General features: G+C 40.1%; 2 protein-coding genes across 7 annotated transcripts in view; both read left to right on the forward strand.

The window, feature by feature from the left end:
- The window catches only part of NCOA7 (nuclear receptor coactivator 7), a 77,777-nt gene extending 63,698 nt beyond the window's left edge, over nt 1-14,079 (forward strand). For 4 of the 5 annotated variants that reach the window (XM_062489971.1, XM_062489973.1, XM_062489972.1 and 1 more), the window contains 6 exons: nt 5,727-5,874; nt 9,182-9,313; nt 9,445-9,597; nt 10,117-10,212; nt 10,867-10,940; nt 11,769-14,079. In XM_062489971.1, coding sequence (XP_062345955.1) covers nt 5,727-5,874; nt 9,182-9,313; nt 9,445-9,597; nt 10,117-10,212; nt 10,867-10,940; nt 11,769-11,904 — 739 coding nt within the window. In that variant the 3' untranslated portion in view covers nt 11,905-14,079. Of the gene's footprint in view, nt 1-5,726; nt 5,875-7,191; nt 7,437-9,181; nt 9,314-9,444; nt 9,598-10,116; nt 10,213-10,866; nt 10,941-11,768 lie in introns of those variants that run through there. The other variant, XM_062489975.1, reaches the window with a different exon arrangement.
- Nucleotides 14,080-15,915: 1,836 nt separating this feature from the next.
- On the forward strand, nt 15,916-22,556 carry HINT3 (histidine triad nucleotide binding protein 3). Of its 2 annotated transcripts, none has more exons than XM_062488782.1 (5): nt 15,916-16,358; nt 16,742-16,859; nt 18,183-18,252; nt 19,042-19,168; nt 21,136-22,556. In XM_062488782.1, exons 1-5 carry the CDS (start codon nt 16,029-16,031, stop codon nt 21,181-21,183), a joined length of 693 nt encoding a protein of 230 aa, XP_062344766.1. In that variant the 5' UTR covers nt 15,916-16,028; the 3' UTR covers nt 21,184-22,556. The 2 variants fall into 2 exon arrangements, with proteins under 2 accessions (XP_062344766.1, XP_062344765.1); XM_062488781.1 differs by having other exon boundaries at nt 15,943-16,358; nt 19,077-19,168.
- Nucleotides 22,557-24,522: the final 1,966 nt, after the last annotated feature.

The following is a 24,522-nucleotide window of genomic DNA, read 5'->3' on the forward strand; positions in this document are numbered from 1 at the left end:
CATAAATGTTTTCCTGTAGGCATGTGTTAATGGATAAACAGCACTCTAGAAAAAAGCAAACCAACAAACTAGAGAAGTGGAAGTCTATGATTTTCCACATAAATCACCCAAGAATTTTCACTGGCCGTGAAGAATCAATTATGTGATCCTTTTCTTGACAGAAGGTAACTAGAACCATTCTCTGGTCTGTTGATGGACCAAAATCAGTAATTTTGGTAAATCACATGCCAGGAAGGAGGAATCTGAACTTAGGATCCATCTCAGAGGTTCTGAGATTTCATCTCAGAAATAAGTTTTATTTAGTTATTTTCATTTCAAATATGTAGCATGTGTGTTTATTTAAGCGTTTATATTTTTTGCAGTTTGAAAAGGAGCTTTTTGATTGTCTGTAGTAGTGTGGAAGTTGCTGTTCTGAAGCTCTTCCGGGAGGAGAGGGAGAGGTTTAATCCAGCTGGAATGTGGTCCTTGGGAGTGTAGCTGGATACCTTTTGGTTTGCTTGCTGTCTGTGCATCCCAGTCCTTGGCTCCTTGGGATTGCAAAAGAGTGGGTTCAGAAAATTCTAGGTTGAAGTTTGAGTAAATAGTTCACGGAGTTGGAGTGATGCTGTAATACAACACAAGGTCAGTTAGTGCTTTGGGGACAGGGCAGCTAACAGCGAATAAAGCTGCTGAGCTGACTGAGGTAATCTCTAATCACTGCTCTGTGCAACAGGTAAAGCTATCAAGCTTCTTACCACAGACTTGGAAAACGGCTTTTCTGCTTGTCCTTTTATGAGCAGAAACTTCCTGAATGGTGAGCAGACAATCCATATATAAACTGAAGTGTTGACAAATGTTTTGTACTTCAGTTTTTATAATAAGAAAGAAGCAACTTCCGCAGTGAGCTGCTGCAGCAGACCCTGGCCATGCTGGCTGACAGACCAGTCTTTGATGTCAGGGCTGCTGTTTGGATCTTGATCAAATATAGTGGTGAATGATTGGTTGGAAGTTTGGGTCTTTTTGGTGCTATTCATGCCTATTTTAACACCCCAGAATTGCATGACTGATGAAGTAGAACTTGGAGCAGAAATTAAATGCAAGACCTGCTCCTTTGTATTAATGCCATGTCTTTGCCTTTGGAACAAGGCGGTGTTTTCTTCAAGCTCTTGGATGCTTTCCCAAAGCAAAACACAACACTTCCTACCTTCTGGGGATATTCTTGCATCAGTATTGTGTAGAATATAAACATAAGTGCTGCATCTTGAGAGTGCCATGAACAGTAGGTTGTTTGGGATAGCTTTGCCATGTATTTTAGACAAAATGTGAGTTTAAAAGTACTTGGAATGCAATTTGTATTCATATGTGAAAATATCAAGAATATCACTCTCATCTTGTTGGCCACAAAGCAGCATAAATAGAACATTTTCTCAGTCCAGTCACAGTTGCTTGTGCAACGTTTTAATGTTTTGTAGTAATTAAAAAAATTAATAAATAAAAATAACTGTCCAAACTTGGAGTGAGATTTTAAAAATTTTGTCTGCATGTCTATATTTAGTGTAAGTTAAATCTTCCTCTGATTTGTTTTTCATTACACTTTTTCCATGGTGGTAGTGTTTGCTGTTAGAACAACTTCTGTCATCAGTTGTGCAAATGGCTCCAATTTCAGCTTGGTCCTATAGCCCATGGCTCCCAGCAGAGTTACTCTTCCATGTGCAGGCTGCTGCTGCTTTCTGGGCCCAGTACTTTTATTTTTTTTGGTTTTTTTGCTGTAGGTGTCCTTTCTCCATGCATGGCTTCCCAGGTGCTGCATGTGACCAGCATGGTGTGGCTGAGTTCATCAATAACTGCAGCACTGCTTTGTGCTGCCTGCTGGTCACAGAGTGCTCACCTTAGCATGCAGGGGGGATGCCAGGCATCTTGAGTTGCCTTATATACAGATTACTCAGTCTAGGGCAGCTTCTTACCAGGTTTAGCTGAGCAGAGGGGCACCCATGCTTTTGGACACAAATAGAGACTGGCTGTCTTGCTGGGAGGTTTTGCAATGAGTATAGCTTACAGTATTAGAGGGTAAGTCTGTGTGTGCTCTTACTACATGGATTTATGTTTAAATGGTATGTAGGTTTCCCACCCTAGTAGATTTTGAGTAGTAGTAGTTCAGTAATTAGGTCACACATTTCCCCAAGACCTTGTACAGGTGCCTTGCACTGGGACAGAGATCGTAATGCACAATTTCTTTGTTTGTAAGTAATAGCATTGTCTAATTCTTCAGTCAAGAAGTAAATTTCTTTAATTTTTCACAGTGTAAATTTTGCAAACAGGCTTGGTTTATGAATGTATAATTTGCACGGAAGGAAATTGATGTAAAAGACACTGCACTGAGATTGTGCTGCTGAGAGGGCATCCACTTTTTTGCAAGATTTGGAATCCTTTTAAATTAGCCTTTTATAAGGAGAATACTCCTAGACTCCTGATAATAAGATATCAAATCGTACAGAGGAAATTCATGAAAACCTGTTTATATCTGTAGCTTAATGTCTTATAATGAGGACTCATAAAGTCTCTTTGAGCTCATAAAAGAATATGAGGGCTTACAATACCTCAGCCCTCAATATCTGTGAAGAATCATCATTTAGTGAGGCACATTTATAACAAAGTCATAGGATCCCTCTGGATTAATGTCCTCCTCTGGGCCAAGGGCAATGGTTTGATTTAGATCTTTTTGAGTATTTCTTTCTGGAGTTACTAACTTAATGTTTCTATAGTTGTTTCTATAGTTGTCTCTTTCCAAGTACTTTCTTTTATTGATTCCTCTCTTTTAGTGCATGATACACTCATAAGCATGTAATCACCAAAACTGATTGAGTTCTAGGATAAATTTTCTTGCAGCTGTCAAGCTGGCTGTAAGAATGTTCCTCAAGAAGTGGTTTTTCAATTTAAAAATTGGCTCAATTATTTTCAGTTTGGTAGCCTGGAAATACCATTGTAGCATCATGTTAGAATTTTAGTAGTAGAGCATCCCTTTTCAGAATGACATCACCTCTGTAATCAACTATTTCTATTTTATACTGCTGCTTCTTAAATCTGGACTGTCTGGATTTATTTTTCAACTGTTCATTGCAGAGGAAAATTTAGCTATGTACTACTTAAATAAACTGAACATATACAAGTCCATGAGGCCTGACAGGAAATGTTCTGAGTATACTGAGGAAGTTGGTTGATGTTATTACAAAGCTGCTTTCTGTCATCTTTTGAAAGGTTGTGTTCACTGGGAGTGTTCCTTACTAATTGGAAAGACAAATGCTGCAACCATTCTCAGAAAAATCAAAGTATCTGTGTGAGAACAGGGCAGTCAGCTTCACCTCAGTCCCTGGGAAGCAAGTCCTTACAGACACCATTTCCAAGCACACAGAGGGAAAGAAGTGATCAGGACCAGCTGTCATACATACATCAAGAGCAGATTGCTTTTCTACTGACCAAATAACTTTTCTGTTTGAGATTGCTAGCTTCTTGAGCAAGGAGAGAACATGGGATTGTTGTTTTACTGTCACATTACTAAGTCTTTCAGCACAATCTTCCATAGTATCCTTGTAGCCAAATTGGAAAGATGTGACCTGGACAGGTAGGCTACAGGTGGTTGTAAAATTGACTTGGACCATTGGGCTCAAAAGGTTGGTAGTTGGTCTGAGTGGCAGTGAGGTACAAGTGGTATTCTTGGGGACTGATACTGCTTAATGCCTTCACTGGTGACATGGACACTGAGACAGAAAACACCTTCGTCATTTTGGGGAATGACACAAAATTTGGAGAGTGCTCATAATTGGAGGGCAGGGCTACTGTTCAGAGGGGCCTCAACACACCAGGCTGACAGAAATGTCAGGAAGTTCAGAAAAGGCAAATGTAAAAGTTGTGCACCTGGGATGGAGCAGTTCCTGCAGCAGTAGGTGGGGACAGGTGGCCTGGGGACTTGCTCTGCTGAAAAGGAGTTGGGGAAGTTGAGAGCAAACTCAATATGTCAGTGGTGTGTCCTTGCAGTAAGGAAGGCTTCACTTCTTGCTGACTCAAGTAAGGAAGTACAGCCAAACAACTTGGGTGGTCATTATTCCTCTCTCCTTTTAAAACACTTGGTAAAAAAATGGAGGGGAGGTTACAAGAAAGCATAAAATGTAGGATGGCACCAGACCCTTCTCAGAACACATGCTGCATGCTTCAGAGGAAATGGTGATGAGATAAAAGAGAAAAATAACGCAGGAGACTGGGCATGCATGGAGAGCTAGTAGAATCACTATTGGAGGTTTTGCAGCTGAAATGGATAAAAATGTGCAAACTCCACTAATTTGGAAATTACCTCTGCTATAAGCAGGAGCTGGCCTAGATGATTTCCAGAGGTGGCTTAAAATATAAATAAATTCTGTGATTCTGATATACGAGTGTGCTGCTCTCCTTCATCCACCTGCATAAATGTGCTTTCAAACTGATCTTAGCCAGACAGAAGAAACCACTACTTTTATTTTGCTTTATTAGGGATTTTTAGGAATTAAGTAGTTAGCTTTCCAGAGTAGGACTGCTGTACGTAAAAGACACAAAAAGTGCTCAAGTCAGTTGTATCTTTCAGATAAAGCTCGAATTAATTAGCAAAGAGCTAATCAGACTGCTTTTTCTGAAACCTCTGTGAGCAATGCTAATTCACTCCTTTTTCATTATTTCTATGATGAAACAAAGCAAATCCTTTATTCTTTTTGTAGACTCATTTGAAAAAATCTGAAATTATACTAGTGACCCTAACAAATTGTACAGTGCTGAAAGGGTATTTTAAGATTATTTGTGCATACATATAAGGCCAAGTAACTTGAAATATGGGGGGAAATTTCTGGAAGGCGTTTTTCTGTTTTCTGTTGATCTAAGAGTTGCTGGACATAACTTTTTGGTGAAAAGCTGGGAAAAGTTCCAGTGTCATAAGCACTTTCTTTCTTTCTATCTGCCGTATTTACTGTGGGTCTGATTTTTTTGTTGGCAATTCTGCTTCTTGTGTAGTATTGTTGATCCACTGTTGTATTCCTGTTTGAAACTGCATGTGTTTGTTTTAACTTAATACATAAATTCCTTCTTCAGAAACTGTTTTGTGGTTTGTTATGGATGTTGATACGGAATAGCTTTTGAAAGACAGTGGCTGGGAACTGACTACATTTATGGAAGAGCATGTGCTGCTGGTACTATATAATTGGCAAAGCTGTCAGTAACAGCTTATTTTCATTATGCTAAGAGAAGGAAGGTTGTTTTTTTTGGTTAGCCTCTGTAACTTTTAAAGGGCAGCTAAAACTGTAATGTAGACTTCACTGGTGATCTCATTGCTTGTTTCATGCTGGAGGTCAAACTAAATGGGTGAAGTGAATGTTGCACAAAGTTAACTTTTGTGACTATGACCTAATATCAATCAATTTGACTTCTTAATATGAATTGTGTGGGACCAGACAAGCCACACTGTTTTACCATGATGCTTTGGCTTTGCATATAGCAAAGGAAGGAGAAAAATACATTGTGGGGAGTGAAAGCAGAGAAACCTTGAAATGGTTCAGGCTACCAGGTGGAAGGAGCTGTTTCCTTGTGTGGTGTGAGAGGGTGGAGGTGCACAGGTATCCTGTTTGTGTAGTTGTCCCTGCTTTGGCATTGGGCTAAACCTCTGTGCTACATGACAGTGTTGGGTTCATGGAGCACTGAATGATGGTTATCTCTTCCTCTTCTCTTCACAGGGTGGATCACTTGTACACATTTTTTGTTCAGTGGTCACCAGAAATATATGGGAAAGATGCCAAAGAGCAAGGTTTTGTTGTGGTAGAAAAGGAGGAGCTTGATATGATTGACAACTTCTTTAGTGAGCCCACTACTAAAAGCTGGGAGGTGAGTGCTTTCTGCCTTTACATGAAGCATGTACATATCAAGTGTGCATCCTCTGCTAAGAATCTCAGCAGAGATTCTTTTGAGTATTTTTTTCTTATAGCAGTTGCTGCTTATAGAGAGGACTCCTTAAGACTTGTATCTGTCTCACAAATTGATGTTCCTTCAGTCTTCTTTTTTTTTTCTCCCTAGAAAGAGCAGGTAAACAACTGGGAGATCTCTGGTGTGCAACCAGCAGAAGTTGTGTAAATATTTTGACCATGTAATACTAGTCTTTTGCAAAGCTATATAGGGGTATGTGGTCAGCATTGTTAAATTCCTTATGTATTTCCTTATGTATTTACATACTACAAATAAAATCTTCAGAATGTATATATGCATGTAAACATCAACCCAGACTCTTGTGTGCTGGGTGAAATTGATTGGTGTGTGGTGATATGCCGGACCCTTGCTTCTCTGGTGCACACAGCAGTACTGTTTGAATATTGGGTGTAAGTGGGATAAGTTTATCATTGGACTTTGGCTTTTTCATGTGTGGTCTTCTGCAATCTGTTTCAACCACTTGGCATGCCTGTGCTTGTTATCTCTTTCTTCTGCGTACAAAGCCTGGTTTCTAAGGGAAATAAGCTTGCACACATTTTTTAAAATTATATTTTATTTGCACACATTTTAAAAAATCAATGTTCAAACACTTCCTGTGCTAAGGATATGAGATAAATCAAACAGACATGTAAATTCCAAAGTGGGAAATATCTTCATGATGATTAAAAAAGTTAACTGATTATTCATCTTAAACATAAACTTGTTTTCTTGAAACTCTACTACCTTTTTTTTTTGTGAGCATTTTTATCTTCACAGTATGTTCTGTTGAAAACTTGAGCTTAAAAGTGGGACTTGTTATTTGAAATGTAGCAACATCTATTCCCAAGCACCTAATATTTTTACAGTTTTCTAGCTTCTCAATGCTGGTGCTTTGTGAGCTGAAAGATTAAAAAAAAAAACAAACCTTCCTTGTTTTGCTTAGAGCTGAGTGCAGCCATACATTGCTCTAGATTTTGCTGTTCAGTTATTTGTATGCCATTTTCATAAAACCACGATGAAGGAGAGTCAGTGATCTGAAAATAGATGCTAGAGAGATCTGGCCACACTGGGAGCTTGTCTCTCATTGTTTTAGTTAGATATTTATTGAAAGAAGGAAAAGCTATAAATTGATTTTAAAGGTGTGTCTGTTTTTAATATATTCCAGCTTCACCAATTTAAAGTAGGTCTGCCAGGAAATCTCTATTGTATAAAGTCCAAATTTGGGCATGATGACTGTGAAAGTTTCACTCTCCCTTGCGGGGAAACAGAAACTCTAATTGTAGGGAAGCATATAAGCAATTTTATCACAGCATGCCAAGGCCAGTAGCTGTCTGTCACTCTTGTGGCTGAGAACTCTTGCCTCTAGTGCAGGGGTAGAGTAGTGGGTACTGAAAATAAACTGCTAGATGATGAAACAGAAAATGCCTTTGAATATTCGAATTATTTACTGTGCCAGACCAGACCAGGAGGAACCTTTTGTGGAGGTATGTTGAATTGTTTCCTCTTTGTGGATCTGATGACAGAACTTCTGTCCTAGTAATAAACATGCTCTATACTGAGGTGGGGGGCATTTCCACCTCAGCTAGCTTCCTTTCTCAGCCCTATAAAATCTTTCAAAGATTGTGTAGATCGGATTTCTGTAGTGATCAGTTCTTTTCATCCATTTCTGCTTTTGTGTGGTCCGTAAATACCTGATCTTGCAGATGGCTTTTTCTGCAGTTGTTGACTGAACTTCATTCACATGTGCAGTTCAGAGACTAAATAAATGTGTATGCAGAGAAAAGGGGGACTTGTCTGTTTCTGGAGCCAGTTTGCAATTTACAGATGTGTTAATAGGTTTTCTCTGGTTGCCTAAGTGAGTTTGGTTATATTTTGTTACAGATACCTCTTGGTTGATTTGCTTTTGGCTGATACTTTTCCCCAACTCCTGGAGTGGAGACTATTCCTAAAAGGAAGTCCTCTAAACAGGAGTTGTGTACTTTTGATTTAAGGTCTAAAAGGTATTAATTAATTAATTATATATATATATATACACACACACATATACACACACACACACACACACACACAATAATGGTCTGGGACATGAGGAGGGAAAGCAAACCACTCAAAAGGTGAAAAAAGAACAATGATACAAGTAGAAAGATTGTTTTCTTTGAACAGTTTGTTGTGGGCAGATTTTTGATTTTTAATTACCCTGATTTTGTAGTGCAAACCCTTCCTGATATTGACCATATGAAAAATTTTCCAGCACAGGGTTATCTGCAGTGTCAGAAGGAGAGGCTGGAGGGACAGGATGAAGCTGTAGAGCTCCTGCAATATCATAGAGTGGAATATCTGTAACTGCTCATGTGTGCCGTGACACATAGCAGTGTTTGTTCTGCAGGCTGGATTTGGCCTTGTGATCCTGCCTTCCTCTCTTTTCCTGACCCTGCACTGGAGTGCCAATGCCCAGGTGCCCTGCTCAGCTTCAAGCATCTGCAGGAGAGCATGGGCTGGACATGAGTGCTTGCAGCAGATGTGTAGCTGTCATCTCACTGGGAATGCCGGGTAGGGTATTAGGGCTGTGTGAGTTTCTCACCAGCCCGGGTCGGGTTGTCATGCAAAACTTCTGTGCTTTGTTGTGTGGTTAAATCCACACCTGGAGTCAGTCTAGCACATTTGCTTTCTCCCCTGAGGGGCAGGTGTGTGTGGGACCTCCAGGCATCTCTTCCCAATTGTCTTGACTGTTGACAGCTTCTGCAAGTTCCAGCAGTTATTGTGAAGGGGTGGAGGAATTATGCAAAACTTGATCTGTATGTAACATGAAAGCCTTTTGGAAGCCTTATTGGCAGCAAAGTGCATAGCAGAGTACAGTGGGCTCTGCAGCTGCATCCTGAGATTCCTGCACCAAGACAAGACTGCTGTGGTGATACACGCATGGAAGGAAAAGACAGTTTAAGGTTTCCTGTTTGTTTTGTAGCTAGGCCTCATTACTTCCTCTTTTATTTCTTATTAGCTCCATTTCTGTTTGCTGTTGCTTGCTATGTGCCATGCTGACACCAAGCCCCAGCTAAAGATTTTCCCCATTTGCTTAAGGGTACCTGTACTTGATAAAATTATCCCATATGGTGTTTTTTCTCCAAACAGCATGACAGTTGAGGAGTAAGTTTTAAATTAATTGGCTTCAACAGAGGTTTGATGGTGTAAGAACTGAGCTTTAGGTTGGACACTTGTTCTCTTACCACAGATCATTACTGTAGAAGAAGCTAAACGACGAAAAAGTGTTTGCAGTTACTATGAAGAAGAAGAAGAAGATGATGATGCTTTGCCTATCCTAAAGCATCACAGTGCTCTCCTGGAGAACATGCATATAGAGCAGGTATGGCTGGAAAACCCTCAGGTTTCCTTCTTAGACGTGGTGCTGTCTCTGTCAAGTGTGAGAAAGAGAGGCTGGGGCACTGCCTGTGCTGCTTGTGTAACCGTTTCCCTCATTCCCTGTTCCCTGCCCAGCTTGCCCGGTGCTTGCCCGCGCGGGTGCAGGGCTACCCGTGGCGCCTGGCATACAGCACGCTGGAGCACGGGACCAGCCTGAAGACTCTGTACCGCAAATCGGCTTCTCTCGACAGTCCAGTTCTCCTGGTCATCAAGGATATGGACAACCAGGTAAGGAGCCCTTGTTCTGCCGGGGTTGAGCAGAAAGGGCAGCATTTTGAAAAGTGATCATTATGAAATGCTAGTCATACTGTGATGTGATGTCATACCAAAATAAGACATTGGTGTATTCTTTTATATTTTCTGCTGCCTAAACTAGAGTCACGACAGGAAAGTACTTTACCAGTAAAGCTTTAGAATTGCAGTGAGTGCAGTACTGCCTTTGGAGATACCTCTCTCAGGTACCTCAGTTAAGGAGATGTCACAAGCAATGCCTCTCTGGAGGTCTCACTCTTCAGTAGCTGCTGAAGTCAGCAATGCTGCTGCCATTGTTGTCATCTGGCTTTTAACTTGCAGGATACAGAGGATGTGGAAGAATCCTTGCACATCTGATCCACTTCACTAGTTGGTTCTTCTAATATGAAAATCAGCTCAGTTGTTCTTAGAAAGTAGTTTGAAATGTTAGGTTTTTTTTCTCCTCTTGTGGAAAGTACAGAATTCAAAAGTATTGTAATCATTTTATTCTGACAGATATTTGGAGCATACGCTACACATCCCTTCAGGTTTAGTGACCATTACTATGGCACTGGTGAAACATTCCTCTACACATTCAGTCCACATTTCAAGGTAAGTGGGTGTACACTTTCTGAAATAAGATTTTGAGTTCCACTTCTGGAACATGTATGAGATTTTTATGAAGATAGCATGTTTGAGTGTAAAAGATGTGCCAGATGTTGATGAACTCATTTAATCATTCATTGCTTCAATGCAATACTTTAAGCAAAAGTGTCTGTAATTATCTGAAGAGAGGACAGCCTGTAAGGGTGAGGAGAGGGTTTTAAGTGAATTGAGGGGGGAGCAGGAAGGAGTTAAGGAGTGGACTGTCAAAGACTCATTGGAAGGCAATGATATAAAGAATAGGATATAATTTCATTCATTCTTAGGATCACAGTGACAACAAAACAGAGGTAAGAGCGCTACTGAAATACCCCTTGATGCTCATGGTTTATGCACTTTTTCTGTATTGCACATATTCTTCCTTTCTTAAGCAGATACTACTTTATTTAGAGAGGCAAGCAGAATTTAAAAGAAGGATTAAGGTGCTTTGTTCATGGTTTTAAATATGTAATGATCCTTTACTTTCTACCTTACCATTTCCCCTTTCAGGAAAAAGATAAAAGACAACCACACCTTTTACCTGCTAAGAGTAGGTACCTAGTAGTTGGGAGATTACAAGAACCCTCACAGTCCAAATATGCTCATGTTTCTTCTCCTTCTCAGGTATTTAAATGGAGTGGAGAAAACACCTACTTCATTAATGGAGACACTACCTCTCTGGAGCTTGGAGGTGGGGGGTGAGTGTTTGGTTTTCAAATCATATACTTTTTTTTTAATTTTAAATGGACATAGGGACAACGGTAGGTGCAAGAAAAACTTACCAGTAAAGTGGCTGAACTCACTTTTAGTAAGTTGTTTAGCAGAGATACCTCAGCAACCTGATTTCTGTTACAGACTGAGAACGATTTTGTTTGCTTAGAGCGACTGATGTTAGGCACTTGGGGTTTGTTGCAGAGTTGGGGTTGTTTTTAGCCAGGAAAAAAACAGATGTTTTGGGTAGATATATCACTCATTGCTGAAGCAGTTTGTTGCTGGAAGATAATCTCTAATGGCAATTTAGCCATCAGTTTCTAGGGTTTATCACATGGTCCTTATTAAGTTGTTGTTTTTCTGTGGATGCATGGAGCAAGGATACAGACAGGGCATAATCAGGTCGTGAGTTTCAAAGGTCAGTAGGTACAAAATCAAGGGCTAAGGCTGTACAACCAAAGAAAAAAAATCTTACGTGTTGTGGATAACCAGAAGGTGCTCTGTCCACATCCAGCCAGGGAAGGGATCCCAAGGTTGTGCCCTGGTGTAGCCAGAGCTGGCAGTGTGAGCAGCCAGGTGGCCCAGGGCTGCGGGCACTCGCAGGGTCCTACACACTGCCCCACTCACAAGTGTAAACAAAAGCAAGGCGACTGCTCCACAAGCTTCTTGGCGAGTGCTTTGCCAGGACTGAGCTATTCACATTTGGCCTCAGAGTCACCTAGATTCCTCTGTATTGCTTCTTTGATTCTTTTTACGGCTTTCAGTCCTTTTACTGTTCCATATAACACCAGATCTGTTCTGTATTTCCTTTCTAGTGGCCGGTTTGGTTTATGGTTAGATGCAGATTTGTATCATGGGCGAAGCAACTCCTGCAGCACCTTCAATAATGACATCTTAACTAAGAAAGAAGATTTCATAATACAAGATGTAGAAGTATGGACATTTGAGTGAAACACTGACTGCCTTAAGGACTGGATCCATTGGGCACTTAAAAGCTATCCAGAAGGTGCAGGCTGCCTCACAACGTTACACGCTTTTTCCTCAAGTTTGTACCAGAGCATGACTACGCAAAAAACCCAAACAGCCCAAGAATAAAAGAATTGGTTTTGAGAGGCAGTAAGAGACAGAACAGTAAGAGATCACTCTGAAGTGTTTTTTACTTCCTCTTCATCACTCTTCCATTGAAGATACAATGCTTATGAAAACGTTCATGATGTATAAGTTGAAAACTTTTTATGTAACTGTGAAAAAGATCCTGTGGAAGAACTATAACTGTCGAGTACATTCCATGTGTATTGATGTTCAACATGCAATTGCTGACCAAAAATAAAAGGTTACTTTACCAAAATCTACACCATACTGTTTGCCATGGAAAAGAATCAGAAATAGGTGTACACAGCACTTAAGGGAACATGTTTTTAAAATTATTTATTTTTACTGTATAGTAGATTTTTTTTTTGTAAATGTATTAGCTATGAGTTTTTTGTTTAATGTTTCAAATCTCATTTTGATAACTGCTGTTGAGGTAGGTTTCTTATGCATTGGCATTTATTCTGAATCAATTTATTTGATTTCTGAATTTTTGATTTCTAATTTTTATATTTTTATTTTGTAAATGAGATTTGGTTTTCATTATACCCTAACTAGAGGGGTTTTTTTTCCTGGCAGAAACACTTGAGTGCATAATTCTGTTTCATTTTCTTTTCCTGAAATGAGGGAGAAGGTGGTTAGTTCTTCTTAACTCTGTTATCACATTCCTGTTAATAGATTACTATTTTGGCAGTGTATGGAGACACTGGGCAACTGCCCCCTGGTGTAGAGTTTACCAGTTCTGTTGCAGTCCACATAATTGGGGTAGCATGCTCTGAGCACCTGCCCGAATATTATTTGACTGTTTATGAAGGACATTTCTATGAGAACTGGTTTTCTGTATCACCACCAATTTATTCAAAATAAGCCACCCAGTGTGCTTTTATGAGCATTTCCCTACAAATTGAAGAACATGTTAAGGAGAAAATACAACTGAGATTCAGAGAAGAAAGTTCTTTTCCTAACAGGGCCAGGTCATGTTACTGTAAAACTTGTTTTCCTAATAATTACATATATAATTTCCTTTAAAAAATACTTCAAGCAGCAGTCTGGTTTAGGATTTGACAGGCAACTAAATATTCTTCTTTATTTTTAAGAAAATTATCAGATACTTCACCCTCCCCCCCTCCCAAAGTTGAAAAGACTCTATATTAGAAAATTTGTAAAATTTATTTTACAAATAAAATAGTTACAAAATTATAAAATGTTTGGTAAATGGGGAGAGTGTGAGAGAGGACTGGCAATCTTCATTGTGTGGTAAGGAATTCTGCTTTGCCATTAAGCTGTGGTTTTGTTTACACAACCCAGGCCTAACTAATATTAGGATGCTGTCCTGCCCTTAGACTTGAATGTTTCATTGTCCTGATAAAGGCAGGTTTTAGAGACAGTAGTGTGCATTAAAACAGTACAGTCTAATGTTTGAATATCATTGACTGAGTAATACAACTCAGTTACTGCTCTTTTTGAATAGATTAAATAATTTAAGAAGAAAAACCCAATTGCTTTCTTTCAAAAGCATTTCTAAACCTTAAATCCTGCACAGAAGTTTCACAGTCTGGAAAAACAATGCTGTACACAGTAAGCCTGTAACATGCTGCACATGAGCTTGTCACACTTCCTTACTTTGTAGTCTACTACAGCCATAAATAAAGTTCTTATTGGTAATGCTTTAAAATATTTTGGAAGTTGTTAACAGGATAATGCTTTGAAGATACCCAGAATATCAAACACTCTTTGCTCTTTTAAGTGGTGTCAGGAGACCACTTCATAGTTAAAAAAACCCAACTAAACAAATACCCAACAAAAAAATCCCCACAACAAACCAAATTAAACCAAGTTCAACATTTTGCATACATTTCACTATCGCTACCTACAACTTACTTCACTATATTATCCTTGTCAAAGCATATCTAAACGCTGTGGTCTGTATTCAAAACAGTGTTGTTCAATCAAAATTCTGTGACCCTTGAAACAATGAATATTGAATATATGTAATGCAGTGCTATCACAATATTTTCAATAAAGGAATTTATGCATTCAGAAACTTGTTACAGATGCTTTCTCTTTTATTCACAAACTTTAGAACATTTTTAAAGGTGAAGGATTGCAGCTTAAGTTACAGGTTCTGCTGACAACTACCTGTGCCACCTCATAAAATGAGAATTTCAGCAATAGTGTATTTTACAAACACAGAAAAGGAGGTTGGAGATTTTGGGGGGGTTGGTTTTGGGATTTGCGTTTTTTTTGTGTGTAGTATGGTGTGTCCTTAAAGAGAGCTGTGTTTTGAATTCACTCGAGACAGACTGTGACAAAGGGCTAGGAAATGCCAGGAGTTAGTTAGCAGTTTACTTGGTAGTGCTTGCTGCTGCTCTCAGCTGCAGTGAATTACATGTATCCCCTTATCTTTTATGACCAACCTCTTCCCAAAAGTCAGAAGTCCATGTGCATAATTTTTGTATGTACCCTTTTCAGGTTTCCAAAGTGTTCACATACACTTTTATGTCCAGCCAAGCAAAGCAAAGCAGTCTTTAAAAGAACCTGGTTCTTGGGTTTTATTGGTTTTCATTGTATACAGCAGTGACATTAAAAGAAAACAAACTACAATTACCTGTGAAACTGAACAAGTGTGCTATCCATGAGCCTTCCTCTGAGAGAAATAGCAGTAACAACTTCCCTAAAGTAACTGGAAAATCATGGTCACTGGAAATTTTTCTTTCAGGGAGAACAAGATCTTGTTCTTGCAACATCAAATATGTTTTCCTTCAGTGGTACTTGGATACAGATTTTTGATTCAGGACCATGTTCAAATACACACTCACAAATCAGGCTTGTCAGTACCCAGGTAATTGCAGATGCTTTATTTGGTGCTGGTTAAAGTGCAGGTTTAGTGTTGGATGTTTTGCACAAAGATTGGCTTTAGAGCAAAGGAAAGTCCAGTTATGTTTAGAACAACCCTCATTCGTAAACTCTAAAGATTTGATTTGCCTGTCTGTAACAGAGAAAAGGAGCAGGTTAGGTCATTGCAAAGGGACTGCCTGCACTCTGCAGGTTGGCACATCTGGCAAGTGAGCTGCTTCAGGTAGAATAGCTAACCATGTCCTGATTGTACAGGCACGACTTGCTTTAAAAAAAAACAAAACAAAACCAGCCTGTAACCCGTGGGACAAGTGCTTTGTGCCTTTTGAGCTACATGAGGAATACATTTAAGTTGCAGGGTCAGTGATCTTGCAGCTCTAGTCTAATGAACAGTGCAAATTATTTTAGATACAAACTATTAAGAAAACATTTTTAGAACTTGAAGGCTAACTACCACTTACCAATACCCTCAGTTAGGCTCAGAAGTAGTTGATAGGAGGAGGGTGGTGAGGCACTGGACTGATTGCCCAGGGGAATTATGGATGTCCCCTCCTTGGAAGTTCTCAAGGCCAGACTGGATGGAGCTTTAAGCAGCCTGGTGTAGTGGAAGGTGTCCCTGCCCATGGCGGGGGGGGGGGGGGTTGTTGGAATGAGATGATCTTTAAGGTCCCTTCCCACCCAAACCATTCTATGATTTTATGAAATATCTTACTTTGGCTGTGAATCAGTGTTGCCGTCATGAGCAGACAACGATTTCAGGGCTGTCAGCTTATGCAGTCACAATTAATATCAGATTTTAGCCCTCACTGCTGGGAGTGTAGAAGAAAAAAATAGACTCTGAAAAAACTCTGGAATTATATTAGTGACCCTGAACAGACTGCAACAGTGCTGAGATGATGTTTTAAAATTATTTGTGCTCCTATAAAAATCCAAGTAACTTGAACTTTCTCGAATGTCTTTCTTGATTGCTGAATGCTGGCATGAATTGCTGGATATAACTTTCTGGTAAAAAAAACGAGAAAGATCTAGCGTCATCAGCACGTATTATCCGTCTATCCGCCCTCTTTACTGCGCGTTTGATTTCCCCCGCTCCCCCGCCCTGCGGCAATTCGACTTTTAATGAACTCAGAATGCATTCACATGGTTTTACTCACCTCATGATTTTTTTTTTTAATTTTTTTTCCCCCGGCTCCGCTCCGCGTGCGCCGGGCGGGAGGAGCCGGGCGGTGCCAGGGGGCGCTGGCGGGGCCGGGCGCTCCTCCCTCGGCGGGCGGGGCGCCGGCACCGGGAACGGGAAGGGGAACGGGGCCATGGCCGGGCCTGAGGCCGCGGGTGCTGCCGCCGCCTCTGCTGAGGGGAGCGAAGCCGGGAATGGCGGCCGCGATGGCTACGACGGGAAGTGCGTGTTCTGCAGGATCGCCCGCCGGGAGGAGCCGGGCACGGCGCTGCTCCCCTGCGAGGTGGGTGAGGGCGCCCGCCCTCCTTCCCCGCTCCCTCACGGGCCGGCCCGGCGGTCGCGGCTGAGGCTGGGCGGGGGCGCGGCGGCTCCTGCATGGCCGGAGCGGGGGAACGTGGCTCGGACGGAGAGCACCGTGCCCTCCGTCAATGCCGGCACAGCGCCGGAAGCCTCGGAGCTGGCGCCGAGGAATCCTGGCTGCGGAAGGTCACCAGCGGACGAGCACCGTGCCTGGAGGTGCCTCCAAAAAACCCTCAGCTTTTGTTGCTTGTCCCGTCAGCTGTGACATTTGGTATCGTATCCATATGGGGAACGTGGACATTGTTACCTACTCCGTGCCAGTATCCTCGTCCTAATCCATTTTGAAACGTTTGCATCCTTTTTTAGGATGAAGACCTTGTCTGCTTCAGAGATATAAAACCCGGTGCCCCCCACCATTACCTGGTGGTGCCCGTGAAGCACATGGGAAACTGCAAAACACTGAAGACAGAGCACATACCGCTAGGTAAGCTGCAAGTGTGTGCTTAACCTAAAGGAAAATCGTTCTTCACAGCCTGAAATAGGGAGTTGTCAAGTAAATTACAACTTTGGGCACCATTTGTAAACATGGAAATAGCTGATGTGAGTGAGTGTAGATAGGGACTTACTTACCCTTTCTGGGAACTTCTGTGTGCTGGTCTAGAATGGCTTTTTTCTTTCTTGCTTGCTTTGTTTTTTGGTTTTTTGGTTTTTTTTTTTTGGTGCAGTTCTAGAAAAACATTGCAGTTTGCGTGGAGTATAGGTGCCTCTGCACTTTGTTGGAAGTACAGCTTTATTTTTAAACCATGTATGTGCTGCTTTGTTGCATTTTCTTGGATACACATATGCAATTCTAAAAGCTTACAGAAGAACTTCATAGAGTGTGTACTTCCAGATAAGTGCTGCATTATTTGTCAGGAAAAAAAGGAGTGACAGATGAAAAAGGGAAATGGTGTTTCAATAAACTTTAAAAAATGTTGAAAAAATAAAATTCTGAAATGTCAAAGCTATTATTTATTGTTGCTAGGCTTATTTTGTTTTTTTTCCCCCCTCTTAAGAAGACGTTGTCCTGGAATTTGTTTCACAAGATATGGCTAGCTAAGTGTGTTGAATAACAGAAGAAACTGCAGCCATGAAGAAATGCCACCTTAAGGAAATTTACAAGTGCTGCAAGAATAGAGTTATAGTTGCATTTTGCAAATCTTGCATCACTGTATTTCTCTTGTAAATATAGGTTGGTTTTTTCCAGAAAAAAAATTTCTGTATGTGTTCAGCTTCAAGTCAATTCCTCTGACTTCTGCCTTAAGTTTTTGTGTTGGGGTTACTGCATTGTTCTGTACTGCATTGTTCAGTGATAATGAAACTGTGTGCTAGTAATAAGAAAAAAATAAAATTTTCAGTCTATTTGAATTCACGTACTGTCTCTGAAACATGCTTCAGGTTTCACAGGACCTGGAGATCAAAGTCCTGTAGATGTGTAGAGATACAACACTGGAATTAGTGCAAAGTCATCATTCTGACCAGTCAGTATTTGTTGGGGTTTTTAATGAGGGTGTGGTGATAGCATGGCTTTGGCCAGAGTTCTTATAATAATATCACACTGGGTAGCATTGCATGTGTGGAAGTTGGTATCAGTGGCAATTTTCAAGTAAATCATTGCACACACTCTTGATTGTCTTTGTTTGACTATGAGTAGTTACAGTGTTTATTTTGAAAAACCTGTGTCTGTGATCTCAATATAGATTAGTCTGTTGAAGATAATGTTCTTAAGAATACCTTTTTTAAATGAAATTCATTTATGTTTTAATAGTGAAGAGAATGATGGAAGTTGGAAAAGCTGTTCTCCAGAAGAATAATTTTAGTGACTTGAATGATGTAAGGTATGTAATAGGAACATTCCATCTTTCTGAGGAGTGTGTTTTTTACTTTTCAGAATGTTACTTTAGAGGTGGTAGCAGAAGCTGCACTGTGATTTATGGAAGAAATCAAGTCTACATTTCACTGACTGCATGAATTCTCAAAATCTGGCATTGACTAGTAACTTTTTTTTTTCTGATAAAGTTCTGGCACAAATTGGGTCCCAGCTCTGAGACTGTTTCTTGAGCACATCTTGGAGTAGGGAGGGCACTTCAAACAAATTACCAAAGAGGATGCTCTTTCATTATGTGCTGTAAATGTGTTCTAAATCCTAGATGCCAGAAGAGAGGTAAACTTTGGCCTATTGAAGCAGGGCACTACATTGTGTTTCAGTTGTACCAGAATTCACTGGATTTTGGTTCTGGATGCTTCAGTTTAAGGCCCTTGATAGCTGAAATAAACTGCAATGTAATTTAAGCACTGTAGAGAAATAGGCACCTGGGTCTTCTTTATTAAAATTGATAGTTGGCTTTCCAGCTGAAAATTAGATAGGATACATTTAAGGTACTTTTTCTTTTAACTCCTTCTTTTAAAAATGTGTCTTAAATACAGAGGTGTGAAGGAGGAGATTAATGAATGTTTGAAGAGCTTTTTGTGGTGTAATGAAAGGGCATGTTTTAGTTCTTGCTTCTGTGTGCGACAAAAATGCAATGAGTTTTTAGTTCCGTGGATCATGTTAAATTACCTGCGATATTCCGCTTCTTCCTGAATTAACATCACCACTGTCTTGTACTTGTTTTCCTTTTCTGAAGAATGGGTTTTCACTGGCCTCCCTTCTGCTCAATAGCCCACTTGCATCTTCACGTCCTGGCCCCAGCCAGTCAGCTGGGGTTCTTTTCCAGGCTCTACTACAGAATCAATTCCTACTGGTTTATCACGGTAAGTGCAGTGCAGGTGAGCTTTGCCATAAGTTGTCAGTTCTGAGCTGAAAATGCCATGCCTTTCTAACCTTTAAACTATGTCCAGAAATTCTCTGACCAATTATTTTTGTTGTTACTTTAATTCTTAGTTATGTATATTTTGCATTAACTAAGAAAAAATAAAGGTAAAAACCTTAATATTTATGCTTATTAAGGGGAATGGAGTGCTAGTAACAGCAAACAGTACAGTAGTTCTGGATCTTGCCTGAAGCTCAGGCTCTGTGATGTGCTTCTGTGGACACTTTGTAAATACTTGGGTTGTAATATAAAAGGCTATATTCAAATGTGATGGACTATTTTGCACATAACCTGGTTAATCCCGTGTAGGTGAAAACATATCCACCTAATCCACCTGACTGCATTTATCACTTCATGTGTTTTTTTCTCATCTTGTTATCCTTAGACTAAACCTAATGCCTGCTTTACAAAAACATTGTTTGTACTGTTTTATGTCAGTAGAGATTAGCAATGAGACTGAACTGACACTGACTAAAGCACTTTGAGAATCTCTCTCTGGAGATCTAAACCTTACTCTCACTGCTTTGATAGCAAAAGCAGAGTACCTGTCCTTGCAAGGTAACTGCAGCATCCTGGTATCATTGCACATCCCCAAATCAAAGTTGCTGAAAAGGTTCTGTCTCATCTAAAGAATATTGACAGCTTCTTACTTAAAGAGAAGAAAGACACAGCTTCTTCACAGTGGGATCTTGCTGAAGTTCACTCCTAGCTCAAAATAAGCAGATGTGTCTGCTGTGTTATTGAGCATCTTAGAAATATTTGTCTCTCAGATAGATATAGCTGTGTAGTTTTACTGCTTATTATCTTGGATTAGTTCAGGCAGATCTCTACTGGTTATCCAGTATGGATGCACTTTTGTATTTTGCCTTGCTCTCAGGTTGGAAAATGTTCTTTTGGTGGTGGTTTTGTTAGTTTGTTTTTTTTTAATTATAGTGTCTTGAATGTAGTATTTGTTTAAGAATGCAAAACAGGATTTAGATGATATAATTTTCAGTTGCTGCATGCTTTATGTAGCTTTGTTTGCAAATAAACTGCAGTAATTACTGAAGTCCTGTTGGGTGGCTCCTACCTGAAGTAGCTGATGGCATTTTTGCCGTCGGCATTTAAAATATGCCAAACTTGAGCTTTCCACTTTGTAATGTAGTTCCTTTGGAAATCTTAATAAAGCCTCAAGCACTCGATCAAATTAAAAGGTGAATTCAGGAGGACTGGCAAAAAAAGCAAAGGCTGACAGTAAACTGATCTGTTTCAGAAGTGCCCTGTTAGCCTCCACGTGCCCAGTCTGGCCTGCTTGTTGGCAGACTTCCTCCTGCCCTGAGCCTTCCTGAGGGCTCTGTGAGCTGGTGCTGTTACATGTACAAAGTACAGCTGTCTCAGTTCTGCCCATGATGCATAAATAGCCGTGTGTGATGACAGAAGTATGTGTTGGTGCAGTGATGTGACCAAAGGACAAGGTGGTAGCTTGTGACAGGAGCCACACACGTGAAGGTCCTCCATCCCTCAGAAGCATTTGTGGCTGGTGGTACAGCTGGGTGGGTGATGAGAGGTCACAACACACTGTTCTGGAGTGGCTCACAGAGAATCCCAGGTCTCACCACTTGGTTGTTCCAGGCACTGCTGTCTTCTGAGGTCTCTGAAGTCACTGTGTTTTAACAGATCTGCCATTTATTTGCTCAAATCTCCTCTGACCTCTGTAGGTTATGTTTCCTCTTCCAGTCACCTCATGAGTGTTTGGTGATAACTGTGAGTCTGCTGTTGAAAGGAATTGTTTTAATCTGCTTCTCCTGTACACGTTATCTGTAAAAGTGAAAAGCGAATGCTCTGTTAGTGTCACTGTTTTTAAAATGGAATTTTCAGTAAACTGAAGGCTCATGGTGGAGTTAACATATTGCTTTCTCTCTTTCATAGGCTGAACAACTGATCGAGAGACTGCAAACTGAAAATGCTGCCAGCTGAAAGCTTGGTCTTTGGGCTCTGATTTAAGGTTGCACAGTTTGATGTTGCCAATAATATCCCCAGATAAAAAAAGCTTTAGTTCCTTATGAGGAAGTACACACAGAATTTGTAGCTGCTAACCTAATTCTTCCATTTGGATATATCAGTCTGTATACTTCCCTGGCAACAGTGTGATGTATTTTAGTTATAATTTTATATTTGTGTAGATATATACATAATACACACACACACATGCACACAGGCAAGAGTTACCTGACTTGTTTGCATCAAAGTGACACATTAAACATGAATACAATATGTGTCCAAAATGCTGTATAATATAGAATATAGTTTGTATAAATAGACCTAAAGATTTTTTCCCTCTTACATGCAAAATGTTTCAAATTAGTTACTGTATGTTTACAAAGAATGTGAAGAGTTCAGAAGAATGGATTTAGTATACTGCTCTTCTGCATTGCAGTAGATAGAAAAATCCAGATTTTTTGATCTTATTCTCACTGAAAGTCCCTTGCAGATTACTAATGCCTTGGCCAAATTTGGATTCTAAATGAAGTCATAAGAGAAGCCGGTCTGAAATGCAGTGTGTGTGGCAGACTTACGTAAGGGCAATGTGATTTGACTTTGGGATAGCAGGGACTCAGCCCAAAATTGGAACATGCCAAGTTGCTTAAGGAACCTGCTGAACATTTGCCTTTGCTGCATGACTCTAATCAGGAATGCTAGCACTTGTTTTTCAGTACCATAATAAGGCAGACTGTTTGACAAGTTAAAACTCCAGAACACATGGAGTGGATTTTCTTTGTCCACAGGGCTTGTCTTGGTGCCGAACTAACCAAGTGTCCTTGCCTGCTGCATTCAGATGCAGCTGAGGTGAGAACATCTGTTGCATCTGAACATACTCGGTCTTTTCCATGGATCCAGCACCTGTTGCCTTAGTGACACGTGTTGCAATATTTTTACAGTACTTCAGAGGATCTGCATCCTTCTGAAGAACTGCATTTTCTACCTGGCAGAGTTTACACCTCTCTGTCTGTAAGATCTTCTTCCTAAAGTCTTGTTATTCTTATTAGTGGGCACTCGCATGTCACTTGCAGCCCTTTAGAGTTTTAATATGTTATATTTGGTAGGAAAAGTGTGACTTAAAGCCACCGAATTTTGATTGTGCAATAGATAAAGAGGTTTGAGCTGGCTCCTAACTGAGTGAAATACCTGAACATTAAGGATTTTCAAGAGTTAATCCTGTGTATTTGTTCTGATCTGTAATTAATGTATGTAACTGTACTGAACTGTGACATGTAATGTAATATTTAAAATATCAGTGTGAACTGTTGTCAAAAAGGATTAATAAATGCTAATCTTGGGATGATTTTCCATTGCAGTGGAATAGCTGACTGTGGGGGTTGACCCTAGATAGCCCTTTGCTCACGTTTCATCCTTTAAGCCCATGGGGTGGGAAGACAGAAAAAAAAAAACTTACTGGTTGAGATAGTTTAATATGTGAAGGAAAGAGGAAGAAAAAAGCAAAGGTAATCACTCATGACCTCCCACAGGCAGACCAGTAGCAATAGCTCCCACCCTCCCCAAAAAAAAGCCCTTTTTTCAGCTTTTATTCCAGACATTGCATGTCACGGAACATCCCTGACTGGCCAGTCTGTGTCAGGTGTGCAGGTTGTACTCTCTCCGTGCTTTTTGCCCACTGCAGAGGCAGAGCAGGAGAAAGAAGGCCCTGACATTGGGCCCTGACATTGTGCACACACAGCTTAGCAATCACCAGAAATGCTCTGTTTTCACTTCCAGTCACACCCAAAACCTGGGATGCTCTGAAAGAAGTTATCTCCATCCTTCCATCCAGCCAGACTCTGTATGCTGCCGAATGTATATGAAAGCACAAAGGCCCATTTTTATGTCCTAATTTTGGAGAAGTGCCCCACTAATGACAAGACTGGGAAGGTAAAAAATCTGGGTATAATGTCACTTCCAGGGTTTTGCTGATGAGAAAGATGGGGAAATCCCATGTTCTCTGACAGCAACAGGACAGGCCTCAAAACAGCTGAGACAGCAAAGCATTACAGAGGCACACTAATTACTGACAGGAATGCTCAGCCTCTCATTAAGTGTTTTTCAGCACAGAACTGTGGTTTGTTTTCCTTCTGCATTGACAAGCATTCTTGGACTCTGCAGATAATTTTTTTAATTAGGTGAAGAAATACTTTCTGAAAAGCCTAACCTAATGCTTCCAATACGTTTCTGAATTACTGGCTAGCCCCTGGAAGAGATGGTGGGCAGATCCTATTAACTTTGTCACTGTCTGCTACAGAAGCTTTTAGTAATTTTAAAACTTCAGACATCATCTGTAGAGCTTTCTAAGGAGCAAAGATCAGTAAGGAGCATGAACTCAGAAGCTCTTACTCTCCAAGAGCCTGGAGAAGCAAAGGAAAGTTGTTTAGCCACTGCTGCTGGCTCTGTTCTTTGATCCAGTATTAGCAGTCTTGAGAAAAGCTGCTTTTTTGACCTCATGTTTAGGAATAACAAACCTTTATTTGTTCTGTTTTGCTCAATTGTTTTACATAAACTCACAGCTAACATGAACCCAGAGAATAATGCTTTTATGCTGAAAGGATGAAACAGATATACATAAAATGCTGTTAAAAATAAAAAGAAATTGTGCTTAAATTGGTAATAACTCCTGAGACTATTCCAAAGTCTTTTTAATTGTGAGTTGTAAATAAAAGTATGAGAATGGGAGCAAACCAGTGTTAATTGTATTTGAAATTTGAGAAACTTAGAAACAATAAAACTCTGCATAAAAACTACTGTCATTTCAAACTAATGTGCAGCATTTATTGAAATGGTGACAGTGCCTTCAGTGTTTGACAAAACAAACCACAGATAATCCCTGTATGATAATACAGTCCAAAACATGCAGAGTTTACAGGCTTCAAGTGGAAGAACAGGAAAGACCACTGAGGTAATCTGTCACAAAGTGAAGTTTAGGAGAGATTTAAAATAGCTGAAAGATGCTTAGTAGGGAAAGAGCACATTTTAAATAGTTGGGGTTTACTTGCTACTCCAAATAATCTGTAATACTAAAACCCCTCACATGCTACAATTTTTGCAAAAGTAATGTAATAAAGTCTGTTCCATTTACTCTAATGGGAGCCTGCTGAAAAAAAAGAAGTTGCATGTTGAAAATTTTAAATTCCTATTTTGTCTGCAGATGTTAATCTAATCACAGATGAAGCATAATTTTGTAAAACTTGTAGCTAAACTCAGTCATGTACATTACATATAATGTGCTCATGACTATACAGGCTTCAGGAGTAATTTTTTATTCTAGAC

Source organism: Cinclus cinclus, chromosome 3 (genome assembly GCF_963662255.1).
Source record: "Cinclus cinclus chromosome 3, bCinCin1.1, whole genome shotgun sequence".
Taxonomy (NCBI): domain Eukaryota; kingdom Metazoa; phylum Chordata; class Aves; order Passeriformes; family Cinclidae; genus Cinclus; species Cinclus cinclus.

Excerpts from the sequence above, each read along its gene's own strand:
- HINT3 (XM_062488782.1), top strand. The coding sequence starts at position 16,029 with ATGCATTCACATGGTTTTACTCACCTCATGATTTTTTTTTTTAATTTT. Across the intron at positions 16,359-16,741 it reads CGGCGCTGCTCCCCTGCGAG|GATGAAGACCTTGTCTGCTT; the intron begins GTGGGTGAGGGC and ends ATCCTTTTTTAG. Across the intron at positions 16,860-18,182 it reads GACAGAGCACATACCGCTAG|TGAAGAGAATGATGGAAGTT; the intron begins GTAAGCTGCAAG and ends ATGTTTTAATAG.